Consider the following 21,004-nt stretch of genomic DNA (forward strand, 5'->3'; position numbering starts at 1 on the left):
CACATTTGTTTAAAACGTGTTTATAGAACAAATTTCACAAAGAACGGTCAAGACGCTTCTCGAATATACGGAAAGTGCTTTCACCAGACAGAACAGAACAGTTCTGTCTTTCTACATCTCTCTAGAAAATCCATCTCCACTCTTATTTAAGCATCACATAAGTCTCAAACAATCTCCATCAACGAAAACAAAGAGAAGCAAGAAACAAAGAAGTTATCAAGAAAGCAACACGAGAAGGGTCTAACAATGGAATTCGTAAGGTTTCCGATTGTCTCAATCCTCGAAGACATGCTCGAACTCCCCGAGGATCACAACGAGAAGAGCCGCAACAATCCATCAAGATCTTACATGCGTGACGCGAAGGCGATGGCGGCTACGCCAGCTGACGTGATCGAGCGCCCGAACGCCTACGTTTTCGTGGTGGACATGCCTGGAATCAAAGGAGAGGAGATCAAGGTTCAGGTGGAGAACGAGAATGTGCTCGTGGTGAGTGGGGAGAGGCAGAGAGAGAACAAGGAGAGCGAGGGACTGAAGTATGTGAGGATGGAGAGGAGAATGGGGAAGTTTATGAGGAAGTTTCAGCTGCCTGAGAATGCTGATTTGGAGGAGATGTCTGCTGTTTGTCATGACGGTGTGTTGAAAGTGACTGTTCAGAAGCTTCCTCCTCCTGAGCCTAAGAAACCAAAGACTATTCAAGTCCAAGTTGCTTGAGTTTCTGGATTTTGTCCTTTTTATGCCATGTTGGTTTGGTTTTCGGGTTCGGATGTTATTTGAATGTGTGAGAGACTGTGTGATGACGTGCGTTCTAAGCTTAAATAAAGTTGTTCAAAAAAAAAAAGTGAAATAAAAGTTGTTTCTCTGTTTTAGTTTTTCTGTTTTGGTTTGGGCTCGATTACATTTAGTGTAACATACCAAGAACTATACGTTTGGAGATGTAAAAAGCATTTGAATGGGAAATTACAAACCGATGTTACCATTAATCACAAAATGCTAGGACATTCATTTAAATGATCAGCTGAGCCAATACAACAAAGACTGGCCCGAACTTGCATTAGCCATCGCTATGGGGTCCAAAACGTGCAACTTTTAAGATCGAAATGCGTAAAACACTGAAGCAACCATAGCTTAGACTCTCTTTTTCGTGTCATGAATCAACAACAAGAATTAGTTATGTTTTGAGTTGTTTAAATAACTTTTGTGGGTTTTGAATACGCGTTATTGCTTTACTTAGATATGTTTATTGAGATGCTTAGTTAAAAACAATGATATGTGATTCATGAGAGGAACAGCACGAGGCGGCTCCCCCTCCCTAGTAAGCAGAGATCATATACCAAACGGCAAGAACTCACTGCTATCACCACAAACTCTGATATTATTCCTTAGAATGATCAAAACATTGGACAAAAAGGACGGAAAAAAAAAAGAAACTTAATAGTCAATCTTCGGAAACAAACAGAGATAATAATAATAGGTGGACTACTAGTTGAGTTGCACTAAGCTTGGAACATAATAGCAACCATGTGAACAACAGAATGGGTATGCAGATTCTTTAACAACTTGTTGTTTCAAGAATGATCCATCATCATCCACTCCTCCTCCAACAAATATGTAAGCTATTTCACGACTGGAGGTACCATTAGGGGCGTTTTTATCAAAAATCACAACGACTTTTTTCTCCTGGTCAATGAAGAAACAATGGGGGTAAATGCGTTGTTCGATATTCGCCGATAAGAAAACCTTGCTGTTCCAGGACAGGGCATTGGGCTGCTCAATCGTATTGGAAATCCATATCTCCATCTCCCATGTATCCGCGGACTGGAATAAAACCACAAGACTAGTAGATGATGATGATAGACTCAAAGTATCTTGAGGAAAAGCCTCAAAGGGGAGAGGCAAAGGCGGGGAGAATGTCTCTGTTGTGAAATCAAAACAGACTAAGAAACTAATGGCATCGTAATTCATAGCTTCTGCTGCAAACCAGTAGGTGTTTCCCTTCAAAGATAGGCAGAGTTGATCGAATTTTATTCGCCAGTCGTTGTCTGGAGGAAAGAGATCAAGAATCCTCCATGAATCAGAGTTGAAGTCGTAGATTTTGAACTCAACGACATGGGGATAATTCATAAATCTCAGGATTTTGTACTGGGAACTACTGTTGTCGTATCCAAAACCATACGTGTACATGTCCAAACAACCAGAGAGATGCTTGTCCAGTAAGTGGTGATTATGTGTATGCTCGATCCACCTGAGTTGCCCCCGCCCCCAATAGGGATTCCAGACAATTAGCCTATAGTGGTCTTCTTTGGGAATGCATAACAATAAACCGTCGCAATGAAAGATTTCACGCACGTCGATTTGATCTAGGCCAATAAGTTTAGCTTCAGGATTTACAACAACAACTTCGTCCTTGTTGTTGGAAAGATTCAATCTCATCAACTGAACCCTATAATCCATCATCATAACCACAAGAGGGTGGTCCTTCTTCTTTGCTGCTTCTGCTGCTAGGTGAGCAAGGTGCTTTTTTGCAAATAAGTGATCATCACATCTGGACAACATGTTCCACCTTTTGCAAGTAGATCGGACAAGTCCCACAGATGTCAACGGAACTCGACACAACACCTCTTCCTCCATATCCCTTGGAAGATCCCACATCTTCTTCTTCTTTCTTGTCTGAACAAATTAGGTCAAAGCAACTTACTTCTTGTCCTCGTTCTGTCTTGAGATTACAGATTTCTTCGGCCTCTCCTCTCGATATATATTACGATTCGATTACGAGATTGAAGAAACCAAATTAAATAGGGGGAAAAAAGGAAAACCTAGGAGATGAAAACAAAAAACCAAAAAAAAAAGACTTTCCTTTTCCTGTTTGTGATTCTCGTAGATAAAACAACAACCGAAGACACAGGGGAAGAGGATTAGTTCAAAAAGGCGGAGATCGTTACTAGGATCATATAGTCTAAATCTAATCGATACCAAAACTATATGCATGTGCCATATTATACCTAAACTATTTGCTAGTGTAACATATCAAGAACTTTAACGTATGGTGGAGATGCATGACCTCTTAAAAGCATTTGAATGAGAAATTACAAGCTAATGTAATCGTTAATCCCAAAATGCTAGAACATTCATTCAAATGATCAGCTGAGCCAAAGCCAACAAAGAACTCTGAATCAAATTGGCCCAAACTTGCGTTACCCATCCCTATGCGGTCCAAAATGTACAACTTTTGGATTACGCCAGGACATGATCAAGATGAGAGCACAAAACATTGAAGAATCGTAGAATTTTTCTCTCGTTTCTTGAATCGAGTGACTCTGAACTAACAAGAACTAGTTATGTTTGAGTTGTTTAAACAACTTTTGTGTATTTGTTGATTAACTTAGATTTGTTTATTGAGATGATTAGTTAAAAACAATGATCTGCTATTTGTTGATTAAAGAAACATAACGTGAGTCTAGGCGAGGATGGAAGAGGCCACTATGTAAGTTATGAATAGACAATTAAAAAATAGGACATAGCCTCATGACTAATGCCTTCATCTGGGAACTCGAATAGACAAAAAGAAAAGGAGAAAAAGAAACAAAAACGCGGGACCAAAAAGTCTCAATCGGCCACCTAATGTTCCACACCGCCAAATACAAGACTCTCTCACCAATGTTTCCGATACTTCCTTTACGTGTTCACACTCCTTCCGCTTCTCCACTAGTACAATCATTTGAGATCTTATATTATATGCTATATTAACATTATTCGGTTCCTTCTTAAGATGTGTGTTCACACCTACTCCACAAGTGTATAACAAACAGAGTTTACAAAATATTGTTGACACATATTAATAAATAAAGAGTGGTGGAGATTGGAGAGATATGTCCACATCTAAAACTCATCTTTTCCCAAACCGACCGTTATTGGAAGAGAAAATCATGTGTATCGTTCCTCATCGCAGCATCAATTATCAAATGTATGACGTAGACACAAACTATTTCAGTTTATAAATAACCTAAAAGGCGTGGGTTGCATTAATCTGAGCTCTTCTACAGGATGGGAACCCCATGTTAAACAAAATCAAATATCGATATGTAAGAATACAAAGAATTATCATTAAGAAAAGCTAGTTCACATTCTCAAGTAGTAGAACCATATTTAATTGATAACTGCATCTACCTTTTTATAGTTAGTCTATACTGTTAAATAGCACATGCACAACATAGTGGTTCATGTGGTGTAGAAAAAAAACGCGTAATTATTCACTTGACTACTCTTTATTACCATTATTCACAAATCGTTGTTCAAACATGTCAGTTATTTTGAAGATTAGTTTCCAACATAATTGTTTTATATTCTTCATTTTCGCAATTTCACGCAGAGCCTAGTATATGATTAGTGTTTAATTTGTCATTTTACAATTTTAAATTTCTATAAAATAGCCAAAATAATTGCTAATTAGTTTGAAAAAATGAATAGGAAATTGATGTATGCAGTTCCTCATCAGACATGCTAAACCAGTTTTAAAAAGGAATAGTAAAAACGTGGTCAATAATTTGATTTGAATAGCACGAAAGCACACAAATTTAGTAGAAAAATATTTTAACGGTTCAATAATGATCTAAACAGCTTGCTTCCAAATTTAGCCAACTTAGAAAAACGTATTCACATACGAGTTTGCTTCCAAATTCGAATCACCAATAGTATTTCGATAGGTGAGTTCTATTGTAGTATTTCATCATTAACAAATGATGTAGTACTAAAACAGAGATTAAGAATCCGTATCAATTAGCAACTGTGAGAAACTTCACAGATCACTCACATATGTTTATACAGTTCGTTCAAGAACTATAATTTAAAATTTTATCTTATAAATTATAATTGTTGAAAGCTGGTCCTAGCATTTTATGTGTAAATAATCCCAATTAAATTAAAAGCCTAAACAGATGTAAAAAAAAAAAAAAGCCTAAACAAGAATAAAACGAGTACTAGAAAAAAAAAATTATTGGAAAAGACAAGTAAAGTCAACTTGCGTGTTCACACTCGTACCGCAAGACAAGGTTCTGTCTCACCTCAAAATCCGTCTAAAGATTTCTATTTATGAACCAAAAGGAAAGATATCTTCTCCTCCAATCCAAAGCAGATACCCCTTTTCTCGAAGCAACCTCACAAAAACGTGAAACAACTTTCAATGAAAGCCGCCGTTTTCCGAGACGGAGACGAGGAGGAGGAGGAGGAGGAGGAAGAAAAAGAATCAGTCTGCAATGTCTTCGACGGCGAGGTAGAAACGACGCCGTCGCCCGGCGACACTAAAAACAACCTCAAGGGCTTTTTCACTTCCTTGCTATTGATGGACGAGCACGAGAAGCAAGACCAGGAAGCTCGCAGCGCCGCTTCCCGCCGCGAATTGTCCGAGCTCCAGTCTAATTACCGGAAACGAGCGAGAACCATGTCGGAATACTACTCCGATCTCAACGCATACTACGAGGAAAACGGAGACATCAAAACAAAGAAGCCACGCGCCTCACGCGCCCCACGCGCCGTCGCTTGCGTCTCCGTCGCTGCTATTGCGTCAGAGTGTTCCGAGATTGAGAGCAGCGAGATAACCGGGTCCGGTTCGGTCGGTACGGGTCAGCAGAGGCGGTTATGGGTGAAGGACCGGAGCAGGGCGTGGTGGGAAGAGTGCAACCGTTTCGACTACCCGGAAGAGGACTTCAGAAGAGCGTTCCGAATGTCCAAATCCACGTTCGAGCTGATCTGCGAGGAGCTGAAGTCAGCGGTCGCGAAAGAAGACACCGCGTTGAGAAACGCGATTCCCGTGCGGCAGCGAGTCGCGGTTTGCATATGGAGGTTAGCAACCGGTGAGCCGTTACGTCTAGTCTCGAAGAAGTTCGGTTTAGGTATCTCGACTTGTCACAAGCTTGTTCTTGAGGTATGTAAAGCGATCAAAGATGTTTTGATGCCTAAGTATCTTCAGTGGCCTGACGATGAGTCGTTGAGAGGCATTAGGGAGACGTACGAGTCCATGTCTGGTATTCCGAACGTTGTTGGGTCTATGTATACAACTCACGTTCCGATCATAGCTCCTAAGATCAGTGTGGCTGCTTATTTTAATAAACGACATACTGAGAGGAACCAGAAGACTTCTTACTCTATTACAATCCAAGCGGTTGTAAACCCTAGAGGTGTGTTTACTGACTTGTGTATCGGATGGCCCGGGTCGATGTCTGATGATCAGGTGTTGGAGAAGTCGTTGTTGTATCAAAGAGCTAACAACGGAGGTCTTTTGAAAGGATTGTGGGTCGCTGGTGGGGCCGGTCACCCGCTGTTGGACTGGGTGTTGGTTCCCTACACGCAGCATAACTTGACGTGGACGCAGCACGCGTTTAACGAGAAGATGAGTGAGGTGCAGAGAGTGGCTAAAGAAGCGTTTGGGAGGTTGAAAGGACGGTGGGCGTGTCTTCAGAAGCGGACTGAAGTGAAGCTTCAGGATTTGCCTACGGTTTTGGGAGCGTGTTGTGTGCTTCACAACATATGTGAGATGAGAGATGAGAAGATGGAGGCGGAGCTGATGGTTGAAGTAGTTGATGATGAGGTTTTGCCTGAAAACGGATTGAGATCGGTTAGTGCTATGAAGGCAAGAGATGCTATATCGCATAATCTGTTGCATCATGGACTAGCTGGTACTTCTTTCTTATGAAAAGGACTGGGGGAATGTCTTTGGTGTCTCCTCCTATAAGATATAAGACTAAACTCATTTTAATTCTTTTGTTTATGCATATTGTATTGTACCTTTAGATCACAGATGCTATATGAAGCTTGGTGGAAGATACAAAGTATACATACCATAAGTAAGAATGTGTAATAGATGAATGAGATATCATTATGGTGGTGTGGAATGTGAGATGAACCACCAAGGTGTTTTTTTTTTTCGCCTTTTGTGTTATGGTGTTTCAAATAACGACATGATTTGATGCTACTTCAGTTGAGATAGTTTTGGTAGATATACACAACATTAAAATTATGTTATTGAAACTAATGCCTTCTGACAAAACTTATTTTATTCTAATTTTTTCGGGAATCAAACATAAAATTCTTAGAAATTAACATTTTCATGCTTTTCGTTATCAATCTAATTAGATAAAATAATAATATAAACTTTTAAATTAATCAGGTGACATCGACACTTATAATTTATTTAAGTGCAAGATAATAACAAATTAAAGTTATGATTAGTTTGTAAATAAAACAGTTCCTCTTAAAAAAATGAAAGTGAACAAGTACTGCCCAGTTTTCAAAATTTTAAAAACTGAAGAAAAACTATGCTACTTTTAACAACCAAATTAACCACTTCACCATGTTCTTAGTCATTTTACTGAGTTTTTATTATTGTCGATAAAATTCCATTGTTTATGATATTTAGGATTAAATGTTGTCAGAAAAATACCACAAATGTTCTAGGTTACTCACATGTCTTTTTCATTTGCAAATGATTTGCCCACAACAAAAAAATGTTACAAGAGGAAAAAACTTAAGATTTAGACATGAATCCATTTCTTATGTAAAACTTTTTGGCAAAACAGTTCTTTCTTAGCTAGCCAATCGAACTCAGTACATTGTCATTTTGTAACCCAATTTCAATTCACCATATTGTATTGTATCTTTAGATCACATATGCTATATGAATCAGGTAGCAAATACAAAATATGCATACTATAAGAAAGAATGTATAATAGCTGAATGAGATATCACTAAGGTAATGTGGAATGTGAGATGAACCACCAAGGTGTTTTTTTACCTTTTGTGTTAATAGTGATTCAAATAACTACATATGTTGATGCTACTTCAGTTGACCAGTATAAATAGCTTTGGTAGATATACACAACGTAACAAAATTGAAAATATAAAATAAGAGGTATGTGTATATGTTACTGAAACTAATGCCTTTTGACAATATAAGAAATAATGTATTAAAGGTGAAAGAATCAATCCAATGCCAATATCTTAGAAATGAAATTGATCCAAAGCCAACTTTGAAAGCAAAGTATCAAAGAACAATGACAGAACAAAAAAGGATGTGGAGAGTGTGACACTTTTTTGGTTATAAATTATTTCTCGTTAAATAGGTTGTTGAGTATACATTGAGAAAGTTAAATAGGTTGTTGAGTATACATTGAGAAAGGAATATCATAATCTTACCATATGGTTCTCATCTAAGCAGAAACATATTATCCCACATACCCAGTTTGATTTTTCAAGCACAATGTTTGTAATAGTCAAAATAAACAAATTAATATCTGTATATGGGTTATTACCTATCATTTGTAAATTTGTAAAACTAATTGTAAATATTGTGCTTACATCTTCACCCTAAAAAAAGAGTATAACGTAACATACATTGTCATTTTGAACTTTTTAATATTCTCTAATGTTTTAACTTTCAGCAAAACACAATTTATCAAGAAAGCATCTTTGTATCAAATCCACCTTAGTGGTTGATATATGGTGTTTTATACATCATTGTATATATGTTTTCTAATTGGTTTTCAAGTCTTTATCGAGTCTTTCTAGTCCTTTTCGAGTCATTACAGGTCTGGAGTTGCACTGGATGGGAGATGGACCTGCTGGAACAAAAGAAGCAGAAAACAGTGCAGTTTGGTGATTTTCACGCAGAACAGTCTGATGACTGTTCCCGATCAAGCGGAACAAGCAGACGGAGTGATCCCGTGGTTGTTCCGGACGAATAAGGAAAATACAACATCTCGGGATTTGCCCTAATTATCCTCTTTTTCTCTCTGGCCGCCTGTGGCCTTTGATATATCATATTTTCTGTTTTCTCTTTATCATTCTACGCTATTCTAGACACAAGAAACCATTGGAGACTTTTAGATTATTGGATTTTGCTTATTGTAAAGGGAGAAGGCTCCATCTCTCTCTCCATAGAGAAGATTATCCTGAACCCTCTCTTTGTTTCTGTTATATTTATGCAGTATTATTCTTCTATGAACTCTGTGTTTTCTCTGTTCATGGCTGAGTAGTCGGCTTGCTTGTCTAGGGTTCTAGGGTGTTGATTTCGTGAGCTAAACATAGATAAGTGAATCCATTGATTGTCTTCATTCATAACTGTTCTTATTGCTTGCATTAAACTGGCCGCTTAATGTTAGATCATAGGTTTAACCTGTTCATTAACCGTGTAATAGGTTGCTAGATCTGTTTTGAATGAGCATTGCATCCCTAATCAGCGAAAGTAGATATTAGGGTGTTCTGTGAACCTATCGGACTTGATCTCTATTGCTTGTTGTCGCTTCTCACCTCAACGACAGTTAGACGGTGAGATCGATCAGCATAGGGAGCAGTACCACGACAGTGGACTGTTCTACTTGAGTGATCCGAGTTCTAGACTGTTCTTATTAGCACTTGAATAATTGTTTGGCTCACAAGTATTGACACCCGATGAAGTAACCCTAGGCTGGCTTCTCTTTAATCTGAATTCACATTTACTTTATTTTATTTGCTGCTTGTTACAAAACTCAAAACCCCCATATTGTTTTAGCTTAATATTGATCCTATAGAAATAAAGTGTAAGAGTTGGTCTCTGTGGATTCGATCCTAAAGTGCTACATCGACATACCATTCGATTGTGGTAGTGTGCACATTAGGTTAATTGGTGTGCGTGAACACGAATATCAATTTGGCGCCGTTGCCGGGGAACATCTTTTTACCTTTATTTTTCGGTTATTTATTTAGTCTAAGACCTCTAACTTGCTCTTTTCTCTTTGTTGCAGGAGATCGCAAGGTTTAGAAAATCAGAACAGACAACAGCCAAGGCCTACTGACACCACCATGGGTGATCACGGTCATCAAGATGATCTCGCTGCAGCAATGCAACTGATGCAACAGCAGATGCTTCAGATGCAGCAGACCATCCAAGCTCAGCAAGCAGCTGCAGAACAATATGCTCAACAGGCTGCTCTCGCGCGGCAAGAACAAGCAGCGCAGACTGTTCCAATCGGGGAGAGAAACCTTCCGCGGAACATTCCTACTACGCGCTCTGCCATTGTTCCTCCACTCTGCACCAGGCAGGACTTCGAGATCAAGCATGCTCTGATTGATCTGGTGCAGCGAAAAGTGTTCTCTGGTCTCTCTGCAGAAATTCCAATGGAGCATATTGAGAATTTCGAAAAAGTCTGCAGTTTTACTCGTGCGAATGGTGTGCCACCAGACTACATCAAGTGCATGCTATTCCCATTCTCTCTTGATGGAAAAGCTGCACGGTGGTTGAACTCCCTCCCTACCGGCTCTCTCACTTCATGGGAACAGGTCCGATCAGCGTTCCTCAACCATTTCTACTCTAAGGCGAGAACAGCTGCATTGAGGAACAAGATCACTTCATTCAGACAGCTCCATGATGAGCCTTTTTGTGACGCATGGGAGCGCTTCAATGACTACCAGAGAGAATGCCCTCACCATGGATTTGATGATGATTACCTCCTGGGAATTTTCTATGATGGGGTGGACTGGAAATACCAAGGTGCTCTAAACTCTTCGAGCAATGGAGACTTCATGACTCAGACCACTGATGGAGCGCTCCAGCTGATTGAGAACATGGCAGCTAGCTCAGCCAATGAGAATCAGGAGAGCAACCGCTCCAAGAAAGGGAACAGTGTACACACCCAGAAAATTGATGAGCTAACAGCTAAGGTCGATCAGCTACTGCAGAACAACCAGGCACAAGGATCTGGGTATCATAACACCATCCCGCAGAGCAATCAGCAAGTTGTTCCAGCCGCGAGTGCTCCGACTGCAGGGAACAGTCCGCCAGATGATCTGAAAAATCTGAACATTATGATGCAGCAGATGCTCCAGAGCCAGCAACTTCAGGTCAAGGCACTGAATCAGGTTACCACAGACATCAACACCAGGATGGACAGCATGTTCACCGAGCTGAATTCAAAATATGATACTGTGAGCAACCACATAAAGAAGATTGATGTTCAGCTTGCTCAAACTGCTGAAACTGTTAAAAGACAGCAAGAGATCATTCGTGGAAAGAGTGTGATGAATCCTAGGGTTGAGCACTGTAATGCAATCGAGCAGAGACGTGAGAAATCTGAGGAAAAACAAGCGGAACAACTGTTCGCTGAGACTGTTCTGGGCGCAGAACAGAGAATAGAGCAGTCTGCTAGCTCTAGAGTGACTGCTCCCGCGACTGCTCCCGCGATTGCTCCCGCTCCCGACGGATCTACTGATATTCCACCAGTGCGAGTCTATGTTCCTAAGGTCCCCTATCCGATTCCACCTAGACACATGAAGGTGTTGCCTAAGGTTGATGACCCTGGAAAGTTTGCTTTTCCATGTTCCATTGCTGGAGTAGAATTTGAGGAAGCTCTTTGTGACTCTGGATCTTGTGTGAATCTTGTCTCAAAGGCGATTGTAGAGAAGTTGGGCATTGCTGATGTTGAGCCTTCTAAGGTGACTCTGACTTTTGCAAACTCTTCCAGAGCAGTTCCTTATGGCACCATTCGCAACCTTCCTGTCCAAGTCGGGGACTGTGTTCTCCATACTGAATTTCAGGTTGTTGAGATGAACAAGGATCATGAGATGCCTTTGATCTTAGGAAGGACATTTATGGCTACAGTGGGAGCAATCGTTGATATGCCTAATAAGAGAGTCTCCTTCTCCCACATCAACAAGAATGTCTTCTATCAGGCTGTTCCCACCAGATTTCAGAAACTACACTCCTCTTGCATCTCAGTGTTCTGTGGAGAAAAGCTAAAGGTTGTTCCAAGGAAGGAGCTTGGTAAAAACAGTGAGTTCAAGGAAGTTCTGAATGGAGATCCTCACAATGATAGCAAGAAACTCAGTGGGAATGCAAGGGTGAAAGAGAAAATCCAGAAGAAAAGGGTCAAAGGAGATCCTACTATGACTTTGACACCTCACTGGTGTGATGAGAAATTCATTGAGTATGATGTAAAGTGCAAGGGTACCTCTAAACCTTTCTCTAAAGTCAGAGTTATTCTCACTGATGAGCTGAAAGAGAAAGGAGAAGCTGCTGTGAAAGGGTTGTTGAGCAGAGTTTTGAAGCTGAACATGTCAGATTGTGGAGCTTGTTTTGGAACAAGTCCTCATGCTCAACCCGACTGATCCCTGTCACCAAGTCAAGCTAATGACTTTAACCAAGCGCTTGGTGGGAGGCAACCCACTGGTAAGTGTAAATATAACTTGGTTTTGATTTTGTTTGCTTATTTTCGTTTTAGTTTATTGAGTTTCAGGTCAAAAAACAGAAAAATTCGAGATACTTCGAAAAATTCTGGGTTGCAGAAACGGAGTTCCCTGTTCTGCAGGAGCCGAGAACAACCGCCCAGGTGAACATCTGGCGACAGAACACCCATAATTTTTCGGAGCACCCGCTCCAGGTAAGTATCTCGATCTAAAAAAAAAAAAAAAAAAAAAAAAAATTGTATATTCTGGTTTTCACCTTCTCTCTGATTTATTTTCACACCGAGACGTTGTGAAGTAAGTCTGGGGGAGGGTCTTCGTCGTTTACTAACTCGTTTCTTTCTTTTGTTTTTCTTTTGAGTCAGTCTGAGGCAGTTTTTTTGATCGAGTCAGTCAAAAGTTTTGTGGGAATTAGGACCTTATTCTGTGTTGATCACTAACCACCTCGTGCTTTAGTTGTCTTATTCAGTGACCTTAGCAGTGGCGAAAGACACACATGTGGACCTGGAACACCCTGACATATCTCACTTGATTCTCCAGAAGTTCTCAGCCGATCAGGTTACACTGGGTAGACTTAACTCCAAATAACTTGAACCTAATCTTGACTGAAATTCTTCTTGTTATGGGCACTAGATCAGGGAAACGAGAACAACACTCAGGACTTCTTGTTCTTTCTATCCATCTTGCTGTTCCTGAGTGGCTAGCTCATCTTTAGCTAGTTCCCACCCTGAACCTTAGCCTTTATTCCACCTTCATGCAATTGTTTTTCAGTGTTATATGTGCAGATATGTGCAAAAAGGTCGGAGAGGAAAGGATCGACGCAGCCTCTTACTCGTTACGCTGCGCAGATTCAGTCAGAAGGAGAACAAGCAGATTAAGGGAAGCGACCAATGAGCTGTGCAAGAACATAGGTGGAGAACCAGAATGATTTAAACCAGAAGAACCACCAGTGGCAATCCAAACATCACATGTTACCTCCTTCTTCGTCACCCCCACCATCTTAAAAAAAAAAAAAAAAAAAAAAAAAAAAAATCGTTTTATTTAGTATATGGTGATGGAGAAGGAGAAGAATTCAGGATACATGAGCCACTGGGAAGGTCGAGCAGAAGAGTAGGTATCAATATGAAGGGATGAGGAGCAGACAGATGAGCGGAGCGGTCTGATGATTGTTCCCGAACGAAAAGAACAGTCGCTCCTGAGATAGCAAAACAAGTAAGGGGCTGTGGACATCAATGGAGCCGTCCTCTCACGACTATTTTGCGCGATATCCTGCATCCACTACGAAAAGTTGGTAGCCCCTAAACACTCTTTAGCTCCACCATAAAATTAGCCTATTCCACACCTAGCCCGTCTACCCTGAATAGTGCCTGTGATGAGAAGCTCACGCTGCTCTTAAATGAATGTAGGGAGTTGTGTCTCGATAGTGTTGCTTTTTCAGGTTTGAGATGTAGAGTATGGAGCCGATTTTCGAACAGCAGTCAGTGGGGTTCTGGTAAGGGTGTGTTGTCCTAGTTTACTGCTTGTATGGTTCAGAGATTCGTGGTTAAGGTATGGTTGCTGAGAATAGGAGAGTTCCCACACTTTCAAACCTTTCTCCCTGTTCTTGATACTTGGCCTTGTTCGAGGACAAACAAGGATCTAAGTCTGGCGGAATTGATATATGGTGTTTTATACATCATTGTATATATGTTTTCTAATTGGTTTTCAAGTCTTTATCGAGTCTTTCTAGTCCTTTTCGAGTCATTACAGGTCTGGAGTTGCACTGGATGGGAGATGGACCTGCTGGAACAAAAGAAGCAGAAAACAGTGCAGTTTGGTGATTTTCACGCAGAACAGTCTGATGACTGTTCCCGATCAAGCGGAACAAGCAGACGGAGTGATCCCGTGGTTGTTCCGGACGAATAAGGAAAATACAACATCTCGGGATTTGCCCTAATTATCCTCTTTTTCTCTCTGGCCGCCTGTGGCCTTTGATATATCATATTTTCTGTTTTCTCTTTATCATTCTACGCTATTCTAGACACAAGAAACCATTGGAGACTTTTAGATTATTGGATTTTGCTTATTGTAAAGGGAGAAGGCTCCATCTCTCTCTCCATAGAGAAGATTATCCTGAACCCTCTCTTTGTTTCTGTTATATTTATGCAGTATTATTCTTCTATGAACTCTGTGTTTTCTCTGTTCATGGCTGAGTAGTCGGCTTGCTTGTCTAGGGTTATAGGGTGTTGATTTCGTGAGCTAAACATAGATAAGTGAATCCATTGATTGTCTTCATTCATAACTGTTCTTATTGCTTGCATTAAACTGGCCGCTTAATGTTAGATCATAGGTTTAACCTGTTCATTAACCGTGTAATAGGTTGCTAGATCTGTTTTGAATGAGCATTGCATCCCTAATCAGCGAAAGTAGATATTAGGGTGTTCTGTGAACCTATCGGACTTGATCTCTATTGCTTGTTGTCGCTTCTCACCTCAACGACAGTTAGACGGTGAGATCGATCAGCATAGGGAGCAGTACCACGACAGTGGACTGTTCTACTTGAGTGATCCGAGTTCTAGACTGTTCTTATTAGCACTTGAATAATTGTTTGGCTCACAAGTATTGACACCCGATGAAGTAACCCTAGGCTGGCTTCTCTTTAATCTGAATTCACATTTACTTTATTTTATTTGCTGCTTGTTACAAAACTCAAAACCCCCATATTGTTTTAGCTTAATATTGATCCTATAGAAATAAAGTGTAAGAGTTGGTCTCTGTGGATTCGATCCTAAAGTGCTACATCGACATACCATTCGATTGTGGTAGTGTGCACATTAGGTTAATTGGTGTGCGTGAACACGAATATCAGTGGTTTATATATGTTCAACCAACTAACTAAGTATTGAACATTTCATTCCGAAAACCAACTTTTAGATCAACAAAATGGGTCTCATTATCATCATCATGATGGTCATAGTCGTACAAGTTGCATCATCACCGTCCGATCAGCTAGATGTCCTCACTCCTCTTTGCATCAGTGAATGCTCCACTTGTCCCACCATTTGCTCTCCTCCTCCCTCCAAGACGCCACCCTCCACGTCACCACCTCCGTCTCCCTCATTGCCGTCATCCTCTCCCCCACTGCCGCCACCTCCACCTCCCTCATTGCCGTTATCCTCTCCTCCACCAACACCGCCACCGCCTCACAAACGCTCTCCACCATCGGTTTCACCTCCACCGTTAATCACAGTCATCCAACCGCCACCACCAAGATTTTACTATTTTGAGTCCACACCGCCACCTCCACCGCTTTCTTCCGATGGAAAAGGTTCGCCACCATCACCACCATGGCACCATCAACGCCTCCCTCGCCAAAGGGGCAGCAGCCACCTTACCCATATCCTTATTTCTATTTCTACACGGCATCAAATGCCACTTCTCTCCTTTCTTCCTCTTTCTTGATTTCTCTTTTTATATTTGTTCTCTCTCTATTTTGCTTAATACCGCTTAGTTAGTATAAAAGACTCTACTCTATTGTAAGTTTGTAACATACTACTTAAATACTATTGTTTATTCATCTTTTGGTGTGATATAAGATTGCCTTTTCATCAAATGTTATATCAATCATCAAAAAGCAGACGCCAAAGTATTTGAAATTATGTAAAAGCGAGCTACTCGATCGACCTAATCTAGCTGATTGTGCCCATGACCAAGTCGGACATGGGACATAGGCTATCGACTCAAAGTCTAGAAGACTAGAACTATATATTTCTTTTACAAATGTATAAAGCTTATTTAATCATGTACTAAGGATTCCATTAGAGCACCATTTTGTGGCGAGCCATGTAAATGTGAATTATATATATGACAAGGTGTTGTGAAGGAAATACGTAGAATACATTATGAAAAACCCATTTTACGTAGATTACATATTTAAATCGACTTGTATAAAATTTTCATAAATATGCGAGAGGGTATGAATGATGTGAAGAAGAAAAAAATGTCACCGGTTACATTTAACGCGGTGAAAAAAAGAAGAAGAAGAGAAGTAAATAAAATAAAATTGAAAATGCGATAGATTTCAGATCGGACTCAAAACAAGAGAAAAAAATCGTGAAATCTCCTCCACTGTGTTGATCCTGGGATCTGTATAGATACATTCTTCTTCTAGAAGATTGTCAATGGCGACGGAGGTCGTGGTGATGTCCCCGCCGGAGGAGGCGACGGCGAGTCTTCTCTCTCTCGCTTCCGCCTCTCAGCAACCGTACGTGTCCGAGCTCCTCTCCTTCACTCTCGATCGTCTCCACAAGGTTTCTCTCTCTCTCTCTCTCTCTCTCTTGACATCTCTCTGAGCGCGAATGTATCTCTGTTTTATGAACGGTTACTGAATTTTGAAGGAGCCGGAGCTGCTTCGAGTGGACGCGGAGCGGATTCAGAGGCAAATGCAAGAGGTTGCAGTTGGGAACTACCGCGCGTTTATAACCGCTGCTGATGCTTTGCTTGCGATCCGCCAGGAAGTATCCTCCATCGATAAGCATCTCGAGTCTCTCGTAAGTTAACACGTTTTCCCGTTCCGTTTTCAAATCGAGCTCTGCTGATGACACGTGGCTATTAATCTGCCTGGTTTTTGAATTTTGTTGTGGTTAATGTTGGATGAGTACTAGGGGTCGTAGCTAACTTTTCTTTAGAATAGTTGAATGAATCATTGGATTAGGAATATAGCTTCAGCTTCCATAGTCTAAAGGTGAAGTTAGGGAATTAGAAAAATCGATTGTTATCAAGTCAAGTTGCAGCATCATGTTGTTTTCAGGTCCTTTAAGTTTTGTGGACTCAGCGTTGTGAGATTGATCTTGTTGTGCTTTATTCTAGCAGACATCTAACATTTCTTGAGAATATGGGTGAATGAATCCTAGAATTACGTATATAGCTTGATCTTTCATGTGGGAGATGTTATACTTCTGCAGATTGGTGAAGTCCCAAAACTAACGTCTGGTTGCACGGAATTTATTGAGTCTGCTGAGAATATTCTGGAGAAGAGGAAGATGAACCAAGCTTTATTGGCAAACCACAGCACTCTTCTTGACTTGCTTGAGATTCCTCAGCTTATGGACACGTAAGATACTAGACCTGTTGCCAGTAAATTTTCTTCTCATGCCCTTTCATTAGAGAAGTGGATATTATCCTGACGTTGAGCAACTTCTAAGTGCGCTTCAAAATTGAACTTTCTTTTTATCAGATGCGTGAGAAATGGAAATTTTGATGAAGCTCTTGACCTGGAAGCATTTGTGTCGAAACTTGCAACCATGCATCCCAAGTGAGTTTTCTTTTGTTATCTTTCTCACCATTTTTTGGCTTCGCAAGGCCTGGAACTTCAAGCTATAGCTGTTAAGAACTCATCTTCTGTCAATGTCAAGATTGCTTGTTATCCAAGCACTTGCAGCGGAGGTTAGACAAACAACTCAATCACTTCTCTCACAGCTTCTCCAGAAACTACGCTCCAATATACAGGTCCTCATGTGAATATAGTTTGTTTCTGTTTCAGTGAACTATGGTTAGTCTTAAAAATCTACGAGGCTCAATGTTTTGTTGCTGCTCTCTATTTCAGTTGCCAGAATGTCTCCGAATTATTGGATATTTACGCCGAATAGGAGTTTTTGGCGAGTATGAAATGCGATTACAGGTGAATTGTTTTGAAATATAAGCTATATCCATCTGTGAATCTATCCTTCCATTGCATTGTATTACTTTGTCTAGACTCTATAGAGTTATTCTTTCTGTAAGCTTTGCCAACACTTCTGAATGACTCTTCTTGTCTGTGCAGTTCTTAAGATGCCGTGAGGCATGGCTCACTGGGATTCTTGAGGACCTAGACCAGAAAAATGCTTATGAGTATTTAAAGGGGATGATAAACTGTCATAGAATGCACCTCTTTGATGTGGTTAATCAGTATCGAGCTATTTTTGCTGATGATACATCGGGGAGTGAAGAAAATTATGACGGTGGACTTCTGTTTAGCTGGGCCATGCATCAAATAACATCGCACCTGAAGACTCTGAAAATCATGCTCCCAAAGATTACTGAAGGAGGATCTCTATCAAATATTCTGGATCAGTGCATGGTTAAGTTCTTTTGCACATCATATACTCCATTTTGAGTACTCTGTGCAACTATGATTGACGTTTACCTTCTTCTCGTGACAACACAGTACTGTGCTATGGGGCTTGGTTGGGTTGGTCTAGACTTCCGGGGTTTGCTTCCTCCTCTTTTTGAAGAGTAACGACTCTTCTTATTATATATTCTTTGTTTTTTGTCATAATCCTTATTTATCAACGAGTTCATCAGTATTTAACTTGCATACTTTCTACAGGGCGGTTCTAAACTTGTTTTCCAAGAACATGAACACAGCAGTTGAGAATTTCCAGGTGAGTAAACACCAAACTTTAATTTTTTTTCTAGCATGGAACTCAACTCAGACACAAAACACCTACTCCTATCAGTCACATGTTTATCAACTTCATGATGTTTTTACTTTCAGTTAGTTTTGGACTCACATCGATGGGTTCCATTACCATCTGTTGGCTTCCCATCTAGTGGTATCAATGACGAAAGCAAAGATGACGTCACTCCTCCATCATACTTGATGGAGCATCCGCCTCTTGCAGTTTTCATAAACGGTGATACAGTTATATATTATCAATTTCTAATATTACGGATGGTGTAACCAATGTTAAGTGTTTGAATCATTACAGATGTTGCAAATATAAACTAGGTGTGTCTGAATGTTCTTTTAACCAGTGTGATTGCGATTGACAATCCCGGCTATGTCCACAGGTGTATCTGCTGCTTTGAACGAACTACGTCCGTGTGCCCCTCTAAGTCTGAAGAATGTGATTGCTAATGAATTGATCAAAGGACTTCAGGCCGTTTCTGACTCCTTGCTTAGATACAACACAACTCGGATGCTTCGACTCAACGAATCCAATCTCTTCCTCTCACTTTGCCGAGCTTTTGTCGAGGTACAGTTTCACATCTCATCTCAATCTTGTATCAGTAAGTAACGAGTCAGTAGCTACATTTTACTTGTCTAACTAGAAGTAATCCAATCTCTGTCTAACTCATATCGCCTTCCTTTTTCTTTTGGTTCGTTGTTGTTGCAGGTGGTTTTTCCACATTGCGCCACATGCTTTGGCCGGTGTTATCCAGGTGGTGCCAGTATCGTTATGGATGCCAAGAGCGCATACGACGGTCTAGGTCGCATCTTAGCCGCGTCGGTGTCTCCAGAACCATCCAACAAACTAGTAAAGACCATCAGCACCGACACAACGAGTGCATCAGAGAACGGTGTAGCCTCCCAAGTTGAAGAAACACAGGTCGAGAGTTCGAACGAAAAAGAAGACGACAGTCCCATTCCCTTGCAGCAGATTCCAGAGACAGCACCACACGAGTCTTGAGAGTTCTCTTAACTTTTCTTAACAAAGACAATTAAACGAAGACAAACAATAGATTATCTATATAGCATTTGATTGCACTATGTTTAGAGACTTGGATCCAGATCTTCTATGTTTTTTGTTTGTTTTTATTGTATTCTGATATATAAAATCGAAGAATGACTTTTCTTAACAAAAATTAAACAAAGACAAACAATAGATTATCTATATAACATTTGATTGCACTATGTTTAGAGACTTGGATCCAGATCTTCTATGTTTTTTGTTTGTTTTTATTGTATTTTGATATATAAAATCAAAGAATGACTTTGGAGTATCGAATTAACTACGCAAATAATCAATTTGTGAGGCATTTGTAACACAAGTATTACAACATTTTTTTAATTCAAAATGAAAATTGTCAACATGAAATAATGTTAATGCTTACAAGTTGCAACATATTTTGATCTTACAAGTAAAATTTTAACAGAATTGTAAAACAGTATTTTGTTGAAAATCGAAGAGCAACTTTACAAGATGAAGAAATGAAATAGCTACAGTTTAGAACAACTTATGTATATTTCAGCTTTCTTCCTCAAGTGTTGAGAACTTACCATTTTTTTTTCGAAAAGCATACAATATATACGATCTTTTATATATAATCTATACGAAACATAGAGGAGACATTGTATATATCGATTACATACAAGCGATGAGCTATATCCCCTATATATTAAAAGAGAAGCATTATAACATTTGGTGTAGCCATGTGTCATCACCACAATGCTTCTTAAAACCCTTAGAAAAATAGGTTGGTCCATATAAATATATAATAAGTTTTTTATTAAACTAACAATAAATTAATTATTAATGTTCTTCAATATTTCCTTAAATAAAATTACGAAATTTCCTAATGTATCTAAAGTACATATATGACAATAATGATTTTGAATAATAAAAATTTGATAAAATAGAATAGAGTATCCTTTATCATTTTTTAAAATAAATTAATAACAAAAATTTAGATTTTTCTGTATGTGTTATATTTTAAATTTTAAAAATGACTATAAATTACTAAAACTATTAAAAATCTCACATTGAAATTTTTGTGACCATGGTTTAAAGTTTTGTTACGACAAGATACAAATGATTACAAAATCATATAAGTAGTAAATCTTATTTAAGAAATATTAAGACTAATATATATATATATAATTAAATTATATACCATACAAATACATAAATAATTATGCAAAAAGTATTAAACTGACATGTGTTCAGCCTCATCATAAATTCAAAATAGGAAAATAAATAAAACTTTTATGATATGATATGATGATATGATATGATATGTACTATAGAAACATTTATGATTGTTCCGTTAGATATAATTA

General features: G+C 39.4%; 5 protein-coding genes and 1 non-coding gene across 6 annotated transcripts; 4 read left to right on the forward strand and 2 right to left on the reverse strand.

Moving 5' to 3' along the window:
- Positions 1–107: 107 nt before the first annotated feature.
- LOC108847187 (17.6 kDa class II heat shock protein) lies at positions 108–866 on the forward strand. Its single transcript, XM_018620377.2, has one exon. It carries the CDS (start codon positions 247–249, stop codon positions 709–711), a length of 465 nt encoding a protein of 154 aa, XP_018475879.1. The 5' UTR covers positions 108–246; the 3' UTR covers positions 712–866.
- Positions 794–3,318, reverse strand: LOC108847184 (putative F-box protein At3g24580). The gene has a single exon (XM_018620374.2). The coding sequence runs from the start codon at positions 2,647–2,649 to the stop codon at positions 1,480–1,482; it is 1,170 nt and encodes a 389-aa protein (XP_018475876.1). The 5' UTR covers positions 2,650–3,318; the 3' UTR covers positions 794–1,479.
- Positions 3,319–5,075: 1,757 nt separating this feature from the next.
- On the forward strand, positions 5,076–6,964 carry LOC108847183 (protein ALP1-like). Its single transcript, XM_057005409.1, has one exon. The coding sequence runs from the start codon at positions 5,177–5,179 to the stop codon at positions 6,683–6,685; it is 1,509 nt and encodes a 502-aa protein (XP_056861389.1). The 5' UTR covers positions 5,076–5,176; the 3' UTR covers positions 6,686–6,964.
- Positions 6,965–10,353: 3,389 nt separating this feature from the next.
- Positions 10,354–10,460, reverse strand: LOC130510236 (small nucleolar RNA R71). The gene has a single exon (XR_008943916.1). It is a non-coding gene; the product is annotated as a small nucleolar RNA R71 (small nucleolar RNA).
- A 4,620-nt stretch (positions 10,461–15,080) lies between these two features.
- LOC108844092 (leucine-rich repeat extensin-like protein 3) lies at positions 15,081–15,761 on the forward strand. Its single transcript, XM_018617298.2, is given in 2 exon segments — positions 15,081–15,525; positions 15,528–15,761. Coding segments are annotated over 2 exon segments (570 nt in total). The 5' UTR covers positions 15,081–15,126; the 3' UTR covers positions 15,699–15,761.
- A 463-nt stretch (positions 15,762–16,224) lies between these two features.
- Positions 16,225–19,947, forward strand: LOC108845636 (conserved oligomeric Golgi complex subunit 8). The gene is made up of 12 exons (XM_057005413.1): positions 16,225–16,493; positions 16,581–16,733; positions 17,148–17,296; positions 17,420–17,497; positions 17,598–17,691; positions 17,789–17,863; positions 18,005–18,301; positions 18,389–18,456; positions 18,551–18,605; positions 18,719–18,857; positions 19,015–19,199; positions 19,341–19,947. The coding sequence occupies exons 1-12, from the start codon at positions 16,365–16,367 to the stop codon at positions 19,632–19,634; spliced, it is 1,716 nt and encodes a 571-aa protein (XP_056861393.1). The 5' UTR covers positions 16,225–16,364; the 3' UTR covers positions 19,635–19,947.
- The last annotated feature ends 1,057 nt before the right edge of the window (positions 19,948–21,004 follow it).

This window comes from Raphanus sativus, chromosome 3 (assembly GCF_000801105.2).
Source record: "Raphanus sativus cultivar WK10039 chromosome 3, ASM80110v3, whole genome shotgun sequence".
In the NCBI taxonomy this organism is placed as follows: domain Eukaryota; kingdom Viridiplantae; phylum Streptophyta; class Magnoliopsida; order Brassicales; family Brassicaceae; genus Raphanus; species Raphanus sativus.